The sequence below is a fragment of the Narcine bancroftii genome, chromosome 2 (genome assembly GCF_036971445.1).
Source record: "Narcine bancroftii isolate sNarBan1 chromosome 2, sNarBan1.hap1, whole genome shotgun sequence".
Classification (NCBI taxonomy): Eukaryota; Metazoa; Chordata; class Chondrichthyes; order Torpediniformes; family Narcinidae; genus Narcine; species Narcine bancroftii.
In genome coordinates, this window is record NC_091470.1 from 365,954,765 (window position 1) to 365,971,392 (window position 16,628).

The 16,628-nt window shown below is 41.0% G+C and overlaps 1 protein-coding gene across 8 annotated transcripts in view; it reads left to right on the forward strand.

Moving 5' to 3' along the window:
* The window catches only part of stk3 (serine/threonine kinase 3 (STE20 homolog, yeast)), a 564,172-nt gene that overhangs the window by 108,476 nt on the left and 439,068 nt on the right, over positions 1–16,628 (forward strand). For 7 of the 8 annotated variants that reach the window (XR_011352582.1, XM_069922527.1, XM_069922523.1 and 4 more), the window contains one exon: positions 5,922–6,036. Coding sequence is in view for 7 of the 8 variants with exons in the window: in XM_069922527.1 (XP_069778628.1) it covers positions 5,922–6,036 (115 nt within the window). In the remaining variant the exon portion in view is untranslated. Of the gene's footprint in view, positions 1–5,444; positions 5,520–5,921; positions 6,037–16,628 lie in introns of those variants that run through there. The other variant, XM_069922529.1, reaches the window with a different exon arrangement.

The following is a 16,628-nucleotide window of genomic DNA, read 5'->3' on the forward strand; positions in this document are numbered from 1 at the left end:
CTACCACTCTCTGGCCTCTCCCTTTCAGCCAATGTTCAATCCATTTGACTATCTTAAAATTTATACCTAAAGACTGCACCTTCCTAACTAACCTTCCATGTGGTACCTTATCGAAGGCGTTACTTTTTTTTTTTTAAATTTTTTTATTTTATCGAAGGCCTTACTGATGTCCATATAGACAACATCCACTGCGCTACCCTCATCCACATTCCTAGTCACCTCTTCAAAAAATTCAATCAGATTGGTCAAACATGACCTTCCTCCCACAAATCCATGTTGAGTGCTCCTGATCAGACCCTGTCTATCCAGATGTTTATAAGTACTATCTCTAAGAATTTTCTCCATTAATTTACCTACCACAGACGTCAAACTTACAGGCCGATAGTTGCCAGGCTTCCTCCTTGAACCCTTTTTAAATAACGGAACCACATGCGCAATGCGCCAATCCTCCGGCACTATCCCCATATCTAATGACATTTGGAAAATTACCGCCAGAGCCTCTGCTATTTCCTCCTTCACTTCTCTCAATGTCCTGGGGAAGATCCCGTCTGGTCCCGGAGACTTATCCACCTTTATATTCTTCAAAAGCCTTAAAACTACACCTTTTGTAATCTCTATATTCCCTATATTTACCCAATTTGCTTTTTTTATCTCACATCTCCCAATATCCTTCTCCTTAGTGAATACCGAAGAAAAGAAACTGTTCAATATCTCCCCCATTTCTCTAGGCTCCACACACAGTTTTCCGCTCTGATTTTCTAAGGGACCAATTTTGTCTCTAGCTTTCCTCTTACCATTAACATATTTGTAGAACTCTTTTGGATTAGTTTTCACCCTGCTTGCCATAGTTTTCTCGTACCTTCTTTTAGCTTTCCTAATTCCTCTCTTAAGATTCCTCTTACATTCAATGTATCTTTCAAACATCTCCTTAACTCCATGCTTCTTATATCTAATGTACGCCTCCTCTGTTTTGCTCCCCGGATATAAATATTTTAAGCACTGCTGGATGTCTTAATATGAATTTGTAACCTTTTTTCCATTAAATGGATTTCGCTGTATTCAACTCCTTCCTCCTCTTTTAAGAGTTCAAAACTTATGTCTGGGTAAAAAAAAATTTTCTGACCCCTGTTTTCCAATGGTTTATTGTCTTCTCTAACTTTATTCCTTGCCCGTTCCAGTATATTTTCTATTGTCATGTATCTCAAAAATTTTATTAAGATGGATCTTGGTTTTTGATGTGCCTGTGGTTTTGGAGCTAATGCTCTGTGTGCCCTTTCTATTTCCATTTCTTCCTGCATTTCTGTCATTCCCAGGACCTTCGGGATCCATCCTTCTATAAATTCCTTCGTGTCTGTGCCTTCTTCATCCTCCTTCCGGCCCACTATTTTTATTTTGTTTCGCCTACTATAATTTTCCAACATATCAATTTTCTGAGATAATAACTCTTGGTTCTCTTTAATTTTTTTTGTCACTTTCTTCCAATTTTTCTCTTAAATCATTTACTTCCAATTCTACAGCCGTTTCCTGCTCTTCCACATTCTATACTCTTTTCCCTATTTCTGTCATTACCAGTTCTAACCTTTGCCATTTATTTTCTGTTCTTTTCATTTTCCTTTTAATTGCATTAAATTCTAATGATAACCATTCTTTTAGTGATCTCATTTGTTCTTTAAGAAAGGCTTTATCTATATTCTGTCCATCTGTTTTACCTTCTATTTCTCTGTGAAGATCTTGGTCTTCTTCTTCCTCTTCTTCTGTGTCTGAACCTGTGTTTGTGTCTTCTTCTCTTCTTTGTGACTGTGTCTTTTCTGTGTTTTTCCTGATGAGCTGCTTGTATCTCTTTGTCGGGCCTCTTCTTGCTGGGCCTCTTGTTGCTGGTCCTCCCCTCCTGGGCTGCTCGTCTGTTGTGCTTCCTGACGTTGGTCTTCTTGTTGGTCATCCTTCCATCTATCTCCCACATCTGTTTCATCGCTCCTTCTTCTGCTGTCTTCCTCGTCCTCAGGCTGAGAACCCTGGTGTCGGGCGTCCCTCAGCTGTTCGTGCTGTGACAGCCTGCTCCTCTGCTGAGCCCCCCTCCTACCAGTGTCCTCTTTCTCCTTTGATTGCGCACTTTTGTTTGGCTCCGACAGCCATTTTTGTAGTCTACCGGCTGATGAGTCACAACTCTGAGGATCGGGTGCTCCTTGCCACCATAGTGCCTTGTTCCTTCTTGCAGGTAAGGCCTTCTTTCTTCCCTGGCGACTTTTCTACTTTTTTTTCCAGTTGTTCTTACTTTCTCCATCTTGGAAGCCATCTTCTTTCTCTTCTCTGTATCTTTATCTTCTATTTCTTATATTTTATTTTTGTTATGCTTTGCTTTTTCCTGACTTTTTTCCTATTTTCCTGGAGAGGGCTGGTTTTCCCGACCAGCCACTACTCCATCATGTGACTCCTCCCAAATACTTTTCATAGTTGAGGGGAAAATAAATTAGTAAAATATTTTTAAAATTCCACTGTGAATGCATCTGGACTTGGGGCCTTGCCAGATTGAAGAGAAGAAATAGCTTGGGAAATTTTCAACTCTGAAATTGGAGCTTCCCACATGTCTTGATCTTTTGGTGATATTTTGTGAATATTCAATTGTTGCAAGAAACTATCCATTGGAATAGAATTATCAAGACATTCAGATTTGTTTAGATCTGAATTGAATTCCTGAAAGGCTTTATTAATTTCATATTGCCCATCTTTTCTGCTTATTTCTCGGGGATCAGTGAAATTCAAATCATTCTCTACATTTTCAACCATTTATTATATATTCTTTCATTTGCTTTTGTTTTCACTGCATTTTAGGACATAATCTACTGATGCCTGCAGTTCTGGTCACCTTACTGTCAGAAGGATGTAATTAAGCTGAATGGGTGCAAAAAAAGATTCATGTGGATTTTATATGGACTGAACGGCTTGAGTTATAAGGATAGACTGGATAGGCTAGGATTTTCTTCATGCCGAGGAGGCTGAGGGGTGACCTTATAGAGCTGCATAAAATCTTGAGGGGTATGGGATGAGTAGTCTTTTTCCTAGGGTATGGGAGTCTAAAACTAGAGGGTGTAGGTGAGAGGAGAAAGATTTAAAAGGGATCTGAGGGCCATTTTTGATAGGGGGAGAAGGCAGAGGGTTAAGGAAGATTGCTGTCTGATGGAAGGAAGGGGTGGGGAGCTGGAGGAAGGCAGACAAAGGGATGAGGCAATACAAGGCAATCTATTCCTCCAATTTGTGGCTGGCCTCAACTTGGCCATACATGAAGCCATGGCCAGATGTGTCAGTGAAGGAATGGGGTGTGAAATTGAAGTGGTTGGTTACTGGGAGGTCCTTGCTCTGGCAGCAGACAAAAGCAAATATGCTCAATGATATGATTTCAGTTTGCATCTAGTCTTTCTGATGTAGTAGAGGCACCAGATGCAGTAATTGACCTCTACAGATTCACAAATGAGGTGTGGCTTCACTTGGAAGTACTGTTTGGGGCCTCAAATAGTGTTGAGGGAGGAAGTGTAAGTTCAGGTGTAGCACTTCTTGCAGGGAAGGTACTAAGGGGCGATTGGTAGGAAGTGAGGAGTGGACAAGGGAGTCACAGAAGGAGCGATTCCTACCGAAAATAGGGAAGGGAGGTGAAGGTGTGACTGGTGGCGGGATCCCATTGTTGATGGTAGGAATTGCCATCTACATGTGTTGGGTGTGGATGCTGGATGGCTGGTAGGTATGGATGAGGGTTACCTGACCTTGTTAAGTTTGAGGGTTGTAGGGGGGGGTGGGGAAGGGGCTGAAAATGAGGAGATACAGGAGAGAGCTGAGTTATTGCCAGAAGAGGGAATGCAATTCAGATGTCCTGCAATGGAAAGCCTCATCCTGGGAATAGATATGGTCGAGATGGAGGAATTTAGAGAAAGGAATTGATTCCTAACAGGAAACTGGTGGGAACAGATGTAGTCCAAGTAACTGAGAGAATTTGTGGGTTTATAAAAAATGTCTGTAAATAATGTGTCTCCTGAAATTGCCTGATTCCTCAGATGTGGCCAATCTCTCCTTATCACATGGATCCTCAGCATAAGCAGAAATGTACCTGGGAAATGGCAACCTCAAGCTTGCATGTGGCCTTTCTATCATTTAAGTTTTGCTATAACTTGGTCGAAATTTGCATCTTTTGAAAAATGTCTGAGCCATTAATATTTATTTTTGATGATTTTCCTTCCTTTCTCAATTCCATATGTAATTTGATACTTGCCTTTACAGTTTAGTAAGATGCTCTCTGACTCTTCAAACATGAGCATGCTTCTTAATGCTTGTTCAATCAACTATAAAAATAATTGATCCAAGAAGTTGCTCACAATTAAATATTCAAGTGGGTTCCTTTAACACCAATAAGGGAACTGGAACACTTAGGTGTTGAAATTATTATACTCAATAAAATTAAATTTTAAGAATTGCTATGTATTGGACATGTTCCCCAGGTGCAGGAGTCCGGACCTTTACAAAGATAAATGCATATTTCAATTTACTACAGAAGATGTCAATTGAAATGCTGCATTGCCCTCTATCTCTCTTTATTTGTATCGGTGTAACACTGCTTTTCCAACATTGTGCAATAGAGCCCGAGAGTTTGCCACTTGGGTTCTGTTGAGTCTTTTCCTGTCTTCATATTATCTCATTCTGGAATGTAATACTTTGCATGGTCAAATCCTTGGTAATATTATTCAACCATCTGTCTGCAAAGATTACCTAAAGACATGCAATGTAATCCACCTGATGGTGTTTTCTTAAAAGTTTGATTATGTAATGCATGCAGGTGCATCCGCTCTTCTAAAAGTTGGCCAATAGTTCCACTGGGACAATGTGGTAAAGCATCTTTAGGATTCTCCCCATTGTAAAGTTAGTCTTCACATTTAAAAAAACTACATATGAATCCTATTCTTTAAACATAGCAAACTGCTTATACTCTGATCAGTAAAATAGATGTTTATGGTGACTATACCCTTAAGGGTGGAATTTTATTTTTTATAAGCTGGATTTAATTGCTCAGTGCTTACAGGCCAGTAACTGGCTTTAATAACACTGTGTTTGCAGTAACATTGGATCTGCATTGTCAAATTTATGACATGTAACAATTCTGCTTTGACAAGGTGTAGCTACATTCACGTTGTAGGTGCCAATGTCCTGCAGTATGTCCTCAAACTGTTTTTTATTGATTTTGAAACTTATCTATCTTGAGTTTTTCAAATTAAGAAACCATGTGTCACTTCATGAGCAAATACAGTGAAAGGATTGGCAGTTTTAGATTGATACATAAAGAACTACAGTGTCCAATATGTACAGTGTTCATATTGTTAATGATAAAATGGCCACAGATAAAACTTTGCAAAATGAAATTGGGTTTTCATGTTTCTTCTGATCGAATCAGAATTGGGGCAGCAGGGTTGGCAGAGTGGTTAGCGCAATGCCTTTACAGTGCCAGCGATCGGGACTAGGGTTCAAATCCTGTGCTGTTTGTAAGGAGTTTGTTTGTTCTCTCTGTGTCTGCGTGGGTTTTTCACCAGGGCTCTGGTTTCCTCCCACTGTTCGAAACCCATCAAGGGTGTAGGTTAATTGGGTGTAAATTGGACGGCACATATTCGTATGTCTAAATTTAAAAAAAAAGATTAGCAACAAAAGCAGCATTGAATGAACCAAAATTATTTATATCACATTAAACTCTTACATAGTTTTTGTGCAATGCCAGAGAATAGAGTGGGTGCCTGGTGGCTCTTCAATACTGAAGAGAATGGTGTTGCCCAGCTCGGAAAGGGCTGGTTGTCCGATCGATGTTTGATTTATCAGAGAAAATCAGGCCCCTTTTGGGAAACTCATGGGACTGTTAAGATTTTTAACACTTATTTTTTTTTAATTTTCAGTGCTTATGTAGTGAATTACTATGGCAGCTATTTTAAAAATACGGATCTCTGGATAGTTATGGAATATTGTGGGGCTGGTTCTGTTTCTGACATTATCCGACTACGAAACAAAACAGTAAGTATGTTAAGTTTGTTAACATATGCTTGAAGTAATGTAATTAAATTATTTCCTCCTTGCAAAATATTAGAGTAAGTATCTTTGGCTTGGCTTCGCGGACGAAGATTTATGGAGGGGGTAAAAAGTCCACGTCAGCTGCAGGCTCGTCTGTGGCCGACCAGTCCGATGCGGGACAGGCAGACACGATTGCAGCGGTTGCAAGGGAAAATTGGTTGGTTGGGGTTGGGTGTTGGGTTTTTCCTCCTTTGCCTTTTGTCAGTGAGGTAGGCTCTGCGGTCTTCTTCAAAGGAGGCTGCTGCCCGCCAAACTGTGAGGCGCCAAGATGCACGGTTTGAGGCGTTATCAGCCCACTGGCGGTGGTCAATGTGGCAGGCACCAAGAGATTTCTTTAGGCAGTCCTTGTACCTTTTCTTTGGTGCACCTCTGTCACGGTGGCCAGTGGAGAGCTCGCCATATAATACGATCTTGGGAAGGCGATGGTCCTCCATTCTGGAGACGTGACCCATCCAGCGCAGCTGGATCTTCAGCAGCGTGGACTCGATGCTGTCGACCTCTGCCATCTCGAGTACCTCGACGTTAGGGGTGTGAGCGCTCCAATGGATGTTGAGGATGGAGCGGAGACAACGCTGGTGGAAGCGTTCTAGGAGCCGTAGGTGGTGCCGGTAGAGGACCCATGATTCGGAGCCGAACAGGAGTGTGGGTATGACAACGGCTCTGTATACGCTTATCTTTGTGAGGTTTTTCAGTTGGTTGTTTTTCCAGACTCTTTTGTGTAGTCTTCCAAAGGCGCTATTTGCCTTGGCGAGTCTGTTGTCTATCTCATTGTCGATCCTTGCATCTGATGAAATGGTGCAGCCGAGATAGGTAAACTGGTTGACCGTTTTGAGTTTTGTGTGCCCGATGGAGATGTGGGGGGGCTGGTAGTCATGGTGGGGAGCTGGCTGATGGAGGACCTCAGTTTTCTTCAGGCTGACTTCCAGGCCAAACATTTTGTCAGTTTCCGCAAAGCAGGACGTCAAGCGCTGAAGTATAATGAACAAATAATAAGATTATTCATTCTGAATGAAAGGATCGATTGTAGAGTATGGTGTGAGGTGAATGATGGATAGATTTTGAGTCTTCACATAGTTAACTCAGATGCAGGAAGTAACTGAGAAGACAAATTCAATATTGGTGTTTTTAATTTCAACAGAAAGAGTCTTTTAAAATATAAATCTTGCTGCATTTTGCAGATACATTGTGTATAGTTTTGATCTTGTAAAGGCTCTGGAGATGTTGCAACAAAGTTCACTGGAATTGGTGGGCTAAAGGGATTAAATTGCAGGGAAAGATTGGACATGGGTTACAAGTTCTGTTTGGAAAATTAAGAGATTGTCATGAAATATCAGGTTCTAAGTGGTCTTGTCAGGGTAGATGCTATGAGGATATTCTTGGTGGCAAATCTAATATTGAGCAGCTTCAGGATAGAGGAATTTCTTCTCTTGCTGCCTTTCTTTGGAAATCTCTCACGTAAGCAGGTGGGGATGCTGAGTTTTTAAACATATTGAAAGCTAAGATGGACAGGAAAAATTGAAGGCTATAGGAATCAAAGGAATGTGGAATTAAGGCCAATTTACTATTGTCATGTTTAAAAATAACTTAGCTGCATCGATAGGGAAGGTTTAGAGGGATATAGAGGGAAATGCTGTGGACAAATTTGGCTAAAGAGCCTGCTTTTGTGGTAGAGAACTCTGACTATGGCAAGATCTTAGTGAATAGCACAGTGGGCTTGAATGATCTTGCACTCTATTTTAAAGAAGAGAGACTATTGAGAAATCTGAGAAAGCTTGAAATTCTGTAATTTGAAGTATGATATTTTAAGATTACATTGCATTTCAAATGTTTTGAAATTACATTTTCTTGTAATTCATTGCTCAATTAAATTGCTTACACTAAACAAATATGCGAGATGATTTGTTTGCTGGTCAAGAGATGGTGATAAAGATGATACTGAAAAAAATTCGTGGTCTTACCGAAAGCATCGGAAATGGTCAATATAACAGCACCACCCTCTGGTTTAGATTTGCTACTGCATATTCATTAAAAAGTTTGTCGAATTTTGCTCATAAACCAGAATTAGTTTTCATTAGTCTGCAGTTTTAAGATAAAGAAATTCTAAAGGTTTTATTTAAAAAGACAATCACAAAGAATTTTTAGCCTGAGTATCTTGAGGAAAATTACAATTTTTAAATTCTGTTGAAAGTAGCTCGGGGAATACTGGCAAAAAGTCGGCTTAACAGTCCAACGAAACTGAATTAATGTCATTCAGTATCTTTCTGTGTCTTAGCTTCAGTTTTACGTTTTAGTCAGTGCTGCCTGCAGCTTATTTTGTCGTTTCTGAGTCAAAAGGCTGTTTGTTGAGGTCCTACTTTAAAGACATGAACACAAAAGTCTGAGCTGATATACAGTCAGATCTCTCTCTCTGAGGCTCTTTCTTCTTTCCGGTAGATATTAATGGTGTTCGTTTGAAGAAGTGCAAGGGAGTTATTTCTGCATCCTTGACCAATAAATGGTATAAAAAGCCCTCCCATGCTAGCATTCTACTGCATTTTGATTACTATCAGCCAAGCCTTCCAGTCCCTTGAATTTTATTAATGCAACAGTTTGAAGTACAGGTACAGAATCTTTTATCTGAAACACTTTGGACCAGACACTTTTTGGAATTCAGAATTTTTTGGATAATAGTAGTGGCAGGACGTTAAATAATTATACTGATTTCAGATTTGCACAAAACAAAGACACACTCCAACTAGAAAGGTCTCTGGAAGGTGGGAGGGGATGACGTTGGTGGCACTGGACGAGGTGGGGTTATAGCAGCACTGGATGGGGACGTTTGTGGCGGCGCTAGCTGGGGGGCACAAAACAAAAAAGTAGAAGGGTCTCTGGATGGGGCAGGGGGTTTGCGGCAGCAGCGCTGGTCAGTAGGGTTGGGGATTGCGGTGGAACTATTGAAGTAGATGAAACAATCTCTCCGTCTGCATCCAGTCTCTTTATTGTAGAAGAGTCCATAACAGGAGCACTGGATGCAGTAGATGACCCCTGCAGATTGCTTCACTTGGGTCTGTTTGGTGCCCTGAATGGTGGTAAGTGAGGAGGTATGGGTGTAAATGGTAGAAGCCAAGGGGGAAATTAGAAAGAAGGAAGGAGTGGATGAGGGAGTCATGGAGGGAGGAGTCCATATGGAGAGGGGAGGAAAGGGACAATGTGTCTGATGGTGGGATTACATCTGCTGCAGTAGCAAGGTTCTCCCAGTGGCTATCCATTTCAATTCTCAACCCCATTCCCTTGCCAACATGTTTTCCTTCATTGCTGTTTCATTACCCTCGTAATTTATTACTTTCCTTCTCATTCTTCACCTTCCCTTAAAATTTGGTATCATCTGCAGATTACTGATTCCACATTTTAAATCATTAATATAAATTTGGAACAGCAGTGGACCCAGCACTGATCTATGAACAATCACGACTCATTTTTTTCCACTATGACTAGTAGCTACCTTTTATTCCTACTGTCTGTTTTTTGTCTCGAAGCTAGCTTGCAATTAATTTTTCTTCTGCCTCCTACATAGGAACAGGAGTAGGCCAAAAATGGCCCATCGAGCCTGCTCCGCCATTCAATACCATCATGGCTGATCTAATTTATGACCTAACTCCACCTACCTGCCTTCTCCCCATATCCCCTCATTCCTCTTTTTGTCTGTGTTTGCTGACATTCATGGAATCTCTGGGAAAATTTAGATACACCCACTAAATTACAATTGTCTCGTTGTTCAGTTACCCCTTCAACAATAACATATATTAAGTAAGACTTTAATTTTGAAATCCATTCTAATTATTTGTAATTTCTGTAAGTTCTTCAATTTACACATTCACGTAGTTGGAATCCTTTTATTTCCTAATTTCAGTGAAAAGATGGCTGGTCAATAATTGCATTGCATTATTCTATCTCCCTTCTTCAAAACAATTGTTATGTTAGCTTTCACCAGATATTTGGACTATGCTTTTCAGATTATTAAATATGTTTAGCAGTTTTTCTTGGATTCTTTTGAAATGAGCAACTATCTTTGAACTTGATTGGTTGATTGAATTTCAAATGCATTTGCCAAATGCACAACTCATTATACATTTTCATGACCACTTGTTTTATCTTCCTGGGAATATTGAAGTAATACCTATTTTAATATGGATGTAACAATGCAGATTGGGTGACTGCTTCATAGAACACCTATACCATGTTCATGGGTTTAAACTTGAGCTTTCTGCAGCCAACCATTTTGACTTCATCATCCATTCCTACGGACCCCAGCCCTCCGGCTCCTCACCCCTCCTCAACGCAGATGAGACGCAGCTGCTGACAGAGAAGAAGCAGATTCTGGAGCGATGGGCTGAGCACTTTAACAACCTCCTTAACCGCCCTGCCAACATGAAAGATGAGGATATTGCCCACCTGCCCCAGGTAAGGATCAACAAGAACCTCGACATCATCCCCACAGTAGATGAAGTCAGGAAGGCAGTGAAGCAACTCTCCTGTGGCAAAGCGCCAGGACCCGATGCAATCCCTGCTGAGTTATACATAGCAGGAGTCCCTGTCATAATGCAAAAGCTGACTGCACTTTTCCAGTCCATGTGGAAAAAGGGACAGGTCCCTCAACAGCTGAAAGATGCCAGCATAGTCCACATCTACAAGAGGAAAGACAACCACCAGTCTCGAGACAACTACCGAGGCATTTCCCTCTTGTCCATTGTGGGGAAGATTCTGGCTCGCATCCTGCTCAACTGCCTTCTCCAACATCTTGAGCAAGGTCTGCTCCCAGAAAGCCAGTGCGGCTTTCATGCTGAATGTGGGACCGTGGACATGATTGTTGCTGCACGCCAACTCCAGGAAAAATGCCAGGAACAACACAGTGACCTCTTCGTGACCTTTGTCAATCTAACCAAGGCTTTCGATACGGTCAGCAGAGATGGCTCGTGGGAAGATCATGGAGAAGTTTGGCTGTCCCAGCAAGTTCATCACAATTGTCTGGAAGTTCCACGATGGTATGATGGTGCAAGTTCTGAATGACGGCGACATGTCGGAGGCCTTCCCAGTGACAAATGGTGTCAAACAAGGCTGCGTTCTCGCCCCGACTCTTTTCAGTATGGTATTCTCTGCCATGCTGACAAATGCCTTCTGTAACTACGAAGAAGGAATCCATGTCTCGTTCAGGATTGACGGCAGGTTGTTCAACCTCAGGCGCCTGCAGGCAGTTACAAAGGTGCAGGAGACTGTCATTAGAGACTTCTTGTTTGCTGATGTCTGCACACTCAACGCCAACACAGAGCAAAAGACTCAGCGTGACAACTTTGGCTTCACTATCAGCACCAGAAAGATCGAAGTTATGTACCAGTCTGCCCCAGGAAAGCCATACCAGGAGCCGTGCATCACAGTGAAGGGCCAGAACCTCCAGGCAGTTGACAACTTCATCTACCTGGGCAGCATACTCTCTCGCGCAGTGAACATAGACGCTGAGGTCAATAACAGGATAGCCAAAGCCGCGTCGCCTTTGGGAGACTCAGTGAGAACGTCTGGGAGCTGAGAGGACTCAGCCTTACCACTAAGCTGAAGGTCTACTGTGCAGTGGTCCTTGCCACCCTCCTTTACACCAGTGAGACCTAGACTGTCTGCAGCAGACACGCCAAACAGCTCAACAACTTTCACCTGAGCTGCCTCTGCAAATCAGGTGGCAGGACAAAGTCCCCAACGCAGAAATCCTGATATGAGCTGGGCTCTGCAGTGTTTACACCCTCCTGCTGAAAACCCAAGCCAGGTGGGCTGGACATGTAGTCAAAATGCTAGACAGCCAATTGCCTAAGCAGCTGCTGTACAGAGAACTGTCAGGGCAAGCGCTCAGTTGGGGGGGCAGAAGAAACATTACCAAGACTGCCTCAAAGTGTCCCTCAAAGGCCTGGGTGTTGACATTAACACGTGGAAGACCCTTGCCCTCGACTGTCCAGCTTGGTGCAGCAAGATCACCACAGGAGTCTGTGCAGCTGAAGTCAGGCGCAGCATCGAGGCGCAACAAAAGCGTGCTGTGTGCAAGGCCCGAGCAGCATCCACTGCTATGACAGCACCCACCCACTTGTGTCCCACATGTGGGCGAGCCTTCAGGGCCCGGATTGGCCTCACCAGTCACCTTCGGACCCACATCCACCAATCTCCAATTTGACTTTGAAGCCATGGCCATCTTTGACTACGAAGGATGAACAACAACAACAATCATCCATTGTCAGGATGAGGCCAAATGTAAACTCGAAGAACAACGCATCATATACTTCCTGGTCAGTATTAAACCTCACAGCATTGATTTCTCTAATTATATATAGCTCCCATCCCCATCTGGGTGCACTTTTCCATTTCTTCTTTACCTACTGTTTTAAAACCAATATATTTTCCCCTTCTCTAACTTTTCTTTCTACTCTTCATACTTTTCCTAATATTTTTTCCTCTACCTATCTCTCCATCTTTGACACCTTCTGTCCTATGACCTCTGCTCCCCAGCTTCTTTCCCCCTTTATATCCGTAATATTATTCCTTTCCCTCTCATGTAAAAAAATAATCAAGACCCAAAATGTTGACTATTTCTACTGTCTGAGCTACTGAGTTCTTCCAGCAATTTTTTGTATGCATTTTTTTGGTATCTGATTGTTGTCCAGTCTGTCTTTTGTAGCCCTACTCTGCTCTTTACTTTTCATAGAATCATTAACTTGGCGCAGCGCAGACTATCTATTTTATCTTTAAGAACAGTTTTCTTGTTCCAACTCTTTCTCTGTGGCTTGTAAATCTTTATTGATGTGTCTGTATTGTATCATTTTGTTTTGTATTCACTAATCATTTATTTATGTAGTACCTCTCTTTTTTCCATCGCATTTTTTACACTTATTCCTTTGTATTCTCTTTAGTCCTCTGCTACATGCTTCTTTTTATTTACCCTCAATTGTTGTCTTTTCCTTAATCCATGGATTCTCATGAGTGTTCAGTATCTTCTTTCCTTTAAGTCCAATACTTGATGAAACACTTTTCAGTAATTTTGTGTGGTTGCCCAGTATCATTGTATACCAATATTGTTATTTTATCTTCCTTAGTTCTATTTTTTAGCTCCTCAGCAACCTCAGCATTACCTTTTCTCCAGTTAATTCACTTGGTTTTTATTGTATTTACGTTTGGCCCTATTAGAATCTAAATCAGAATTTATTGTCATGAACAAGTCACAAAATTGTGGCAGCAACACAGTGCAAACTTTTATATTATGAGCCATCTTACCACAATAATATATATAAAAAATATAGTCGTGCACGAAAAGTAAGGCAGTGTCTTTGGTTCATTGATTATTCAGGAATCTGATGGCAACAGGGAAAAAGCTGTCCTTGTGTCGCTGAGTGCTTGTCTTTATGTTCCTGTACCTTTTTCCCAATGTTAGCAGAGTGAAAATGGCATGGACTGGGTAATGGGGGTCTTTGAGGATAGAGGCTGCTTTTTTTGAGAGTCTTCAGTTTCATACCGAATCTCCTCAAACACCTTCTTTGTGATTGCATCAACATGGAGGTACCAGGACAGATTCTCAGAGAGGTTGACACCCAGGAATTTGAAGTTCTTGACCCTCTCCACTACTGAGCCCTCAATGAGGACTGAATTGTGTTCTCCTGAAGTCCACAATCATCTCCTTGATTTTGCTAATGTTGAGTGCAAGGTTGTTAGTGTGACACCACTCAAAAAGCCGATCTACCTCCCTCCTCTGTGCTTCCTCATTCTACCAATAACTGTGGTGCCATCAGCAAATTTGTAGATAGCATTGGAATTTTGCCTGGCCACGCAGTCCTGGGTGTATAATAAGTCGATCATTGGGCTAAGTATGCATCCTTGGTGTGTGCCTGTGTTGATAAACAGTGATAATTATTGTCCTAAAGCACTTTATATTTGAGTCACTAGTTTCTTTTTCCATTATTACACACTGTTACAACTAGAGTACATTGCTGGAAATCCATTTCATTATCCCCTTTTACTTACCAGCCAATTAATGAGGTATTTATTATTATTGCACAAAAACAGGAGCAGGAATAGACCACCTGGTAGAGCAGGTTTGAGGTCAAGTAGCCTACTCCTACCTCAATTTTCTTGTTGGCATCTCCCACCTGCTTCCTATTATGTAGACCACACCAATTATTTTGATTTTTCCATTATTACCTTGTATATCTCGCTGTAAATTCTTGTAAGTGGTATAATGTGTCCTTGTCTCCTGTTATTATATGATTCCCCAGTAAACACTGCTTTAACACAAACCCTTTTTTCTGTCTCTTTTAGTATTTTTTTCCTTGCATTTTTTAACATCTACCAGAGGGAATGATACAGTGGTGTACAGGCAACATTGAACAGCCCTTTGTAGTCCTGATTATTTGATTCCAGACCAAATGGTCTCAAGGCATCTGATCAGACATATGCAAACAAATCTCCTCTTGATAATCACCAGCCATTTTCTCACAGTTGCAATCCTTTCCAACTCCAAGAGTGGCTTGATTGCATTACCACAGACTGAGCTGGCCAAGTCCTAAAGGGTATGGCTGCCAGATTGAATTTTAAGCAGATGGTGAGCAACCAATGCGATGATAAATGACTCGATCTAATCCTTACCCACCTATCTATCCAGGATAGCACTGGCAGAAGTAAGCACTTGATTCCTGCTTAAACAGTAAGGGCACAGTTTGTTGTCTTATATGGCATTACAATTGCGTGAAGTGGGGTAGATTCAGTTCCAGGATCTCATCTGAACACCCAGAAGTTACCGTGGAGCATCAGCAACAGTAGAAGTGTGCACCATCACAATCTTTAAACCGAAGGCCCAAAATAACCCTCACTCCAATACAATCAAACCAGGGTATCCACCCTGCCTTGGAGATGCTTTCAAAAATACATGCCAGGAGCAGTATCGATCAAGGCTAAAAATGAGGAGCTAACCTAGTAAAGTTGTAAAATGGGTGTTTTTCAAATTTATTGTTGTAATGTTTGCATTATGACGCTGCCTCAAAACACCAAATTTCGAGACTTGTTCATGACAATAAATTCTGATTCTGCATGTGAATGCTCAAATTAGGATTGAAGCTGTTGCAACTATATTTCACCAGGTTTCTTATGAGGTCCCCACCATCGGAAGCCAGACTTCAATCACTCTGATTTGCTCCATGTGGCAGACAGAAATGATATAAATACAAAAAAGAATCTTATTTCCTTTGTCTTTTGTTGGCTTTCAGTTTTTGAGGCTCAGTGACTGTGTAAATAATATAAATGACATTTAGTCACCAGACTCTTGAAAGTAAGTGATGCTATAAAAAGTTACAGAATTCTAAATGGGGATAAGTTTGTCACATTAACTTTCATGGGGAATGTGAACCCAATAGTCTTCAGCTATAGTTTGAACAACGAGTTTCTACCCTAGATTTTACCACTGTATCTTGATTTTTGGAAAGCTATCCATTCTTTCATTTAGTTAAGTGAGGCAAGTTCCTCTTATTCAAAACAAGGAGTCTTTAAAAAAAAAACACATTTTGGCATGCCTTTTGGAAGCAATTCAAAATTAGTTTCACACAATGGTAACAACTTGCAATGATACAGGACGTTTAAAATCATTAAGTCTCCCTTGATGCTTCTTGGGAGCGTTATCAGGCACAGTGACATCAGGAATTTTTGAGATTGGCAGAGCCGCCAATGGTGAAGTCCTGAAAAGTGAAAATGGGCAAAAGGCCAATTTTGAAAGAGCAATTGGACCTTGGAGCATTTTGTAGGACCACGGAGAAGGTTGCAAAAATAGGGAGGGCCATGGGCAGGAATTTGAAAACAAAAGTAACAACCTCGTGTTGTGGAAATGTGACACAAAGTTCATTGCCATTTACTTTTATTATCTTGTGTTGATTCTAAAAACAGTTTCTCTCCTTCTGATTGTGCATTTAATTCAATGCAAGCTGTAGATCAAAATTTACTGTCCAGAAATTTTGCCATAATGAATCTTGCTGATTGAGGGCATAAAATGGAACCATCATTTACTCATCCTTAAGCATTGGGAACCATAATTTTTTTCACTTCAAAAATGAAAAAGGTTTATTTTTCTGTAAAACATTGAAAAAAATCATACAAATTGTTTCATGATCATGGAAATTGGCACCATGCCTTCGAGCATTACTGTAAATCATTTACTAACAGTGAGCACACAATCATTTTGTAATTTTTTTTGTTGAATCCCGCTGATTGAGTGAAGAGATAATTCAATAGATAGGACACAAAGTGTCTTTGTGCCAAATTATTTCAGTATGTTTAAGACAGTGGGTAATTTACAATCAGTGAAGGGATTGCATGATCCACACTTGGTGGAAACTGAGAAATGTGTGGAATGCCAGATTCCACACTATTCTGTTTGGTTGTTGAAACCACTTTAGAATTATTCAGTGGAAATTTACCTGAGGGTGAATTGGTCAGCCTAACATATTAAAGTCAAGTCATCAATTAAAATAATACAATTGCCATTC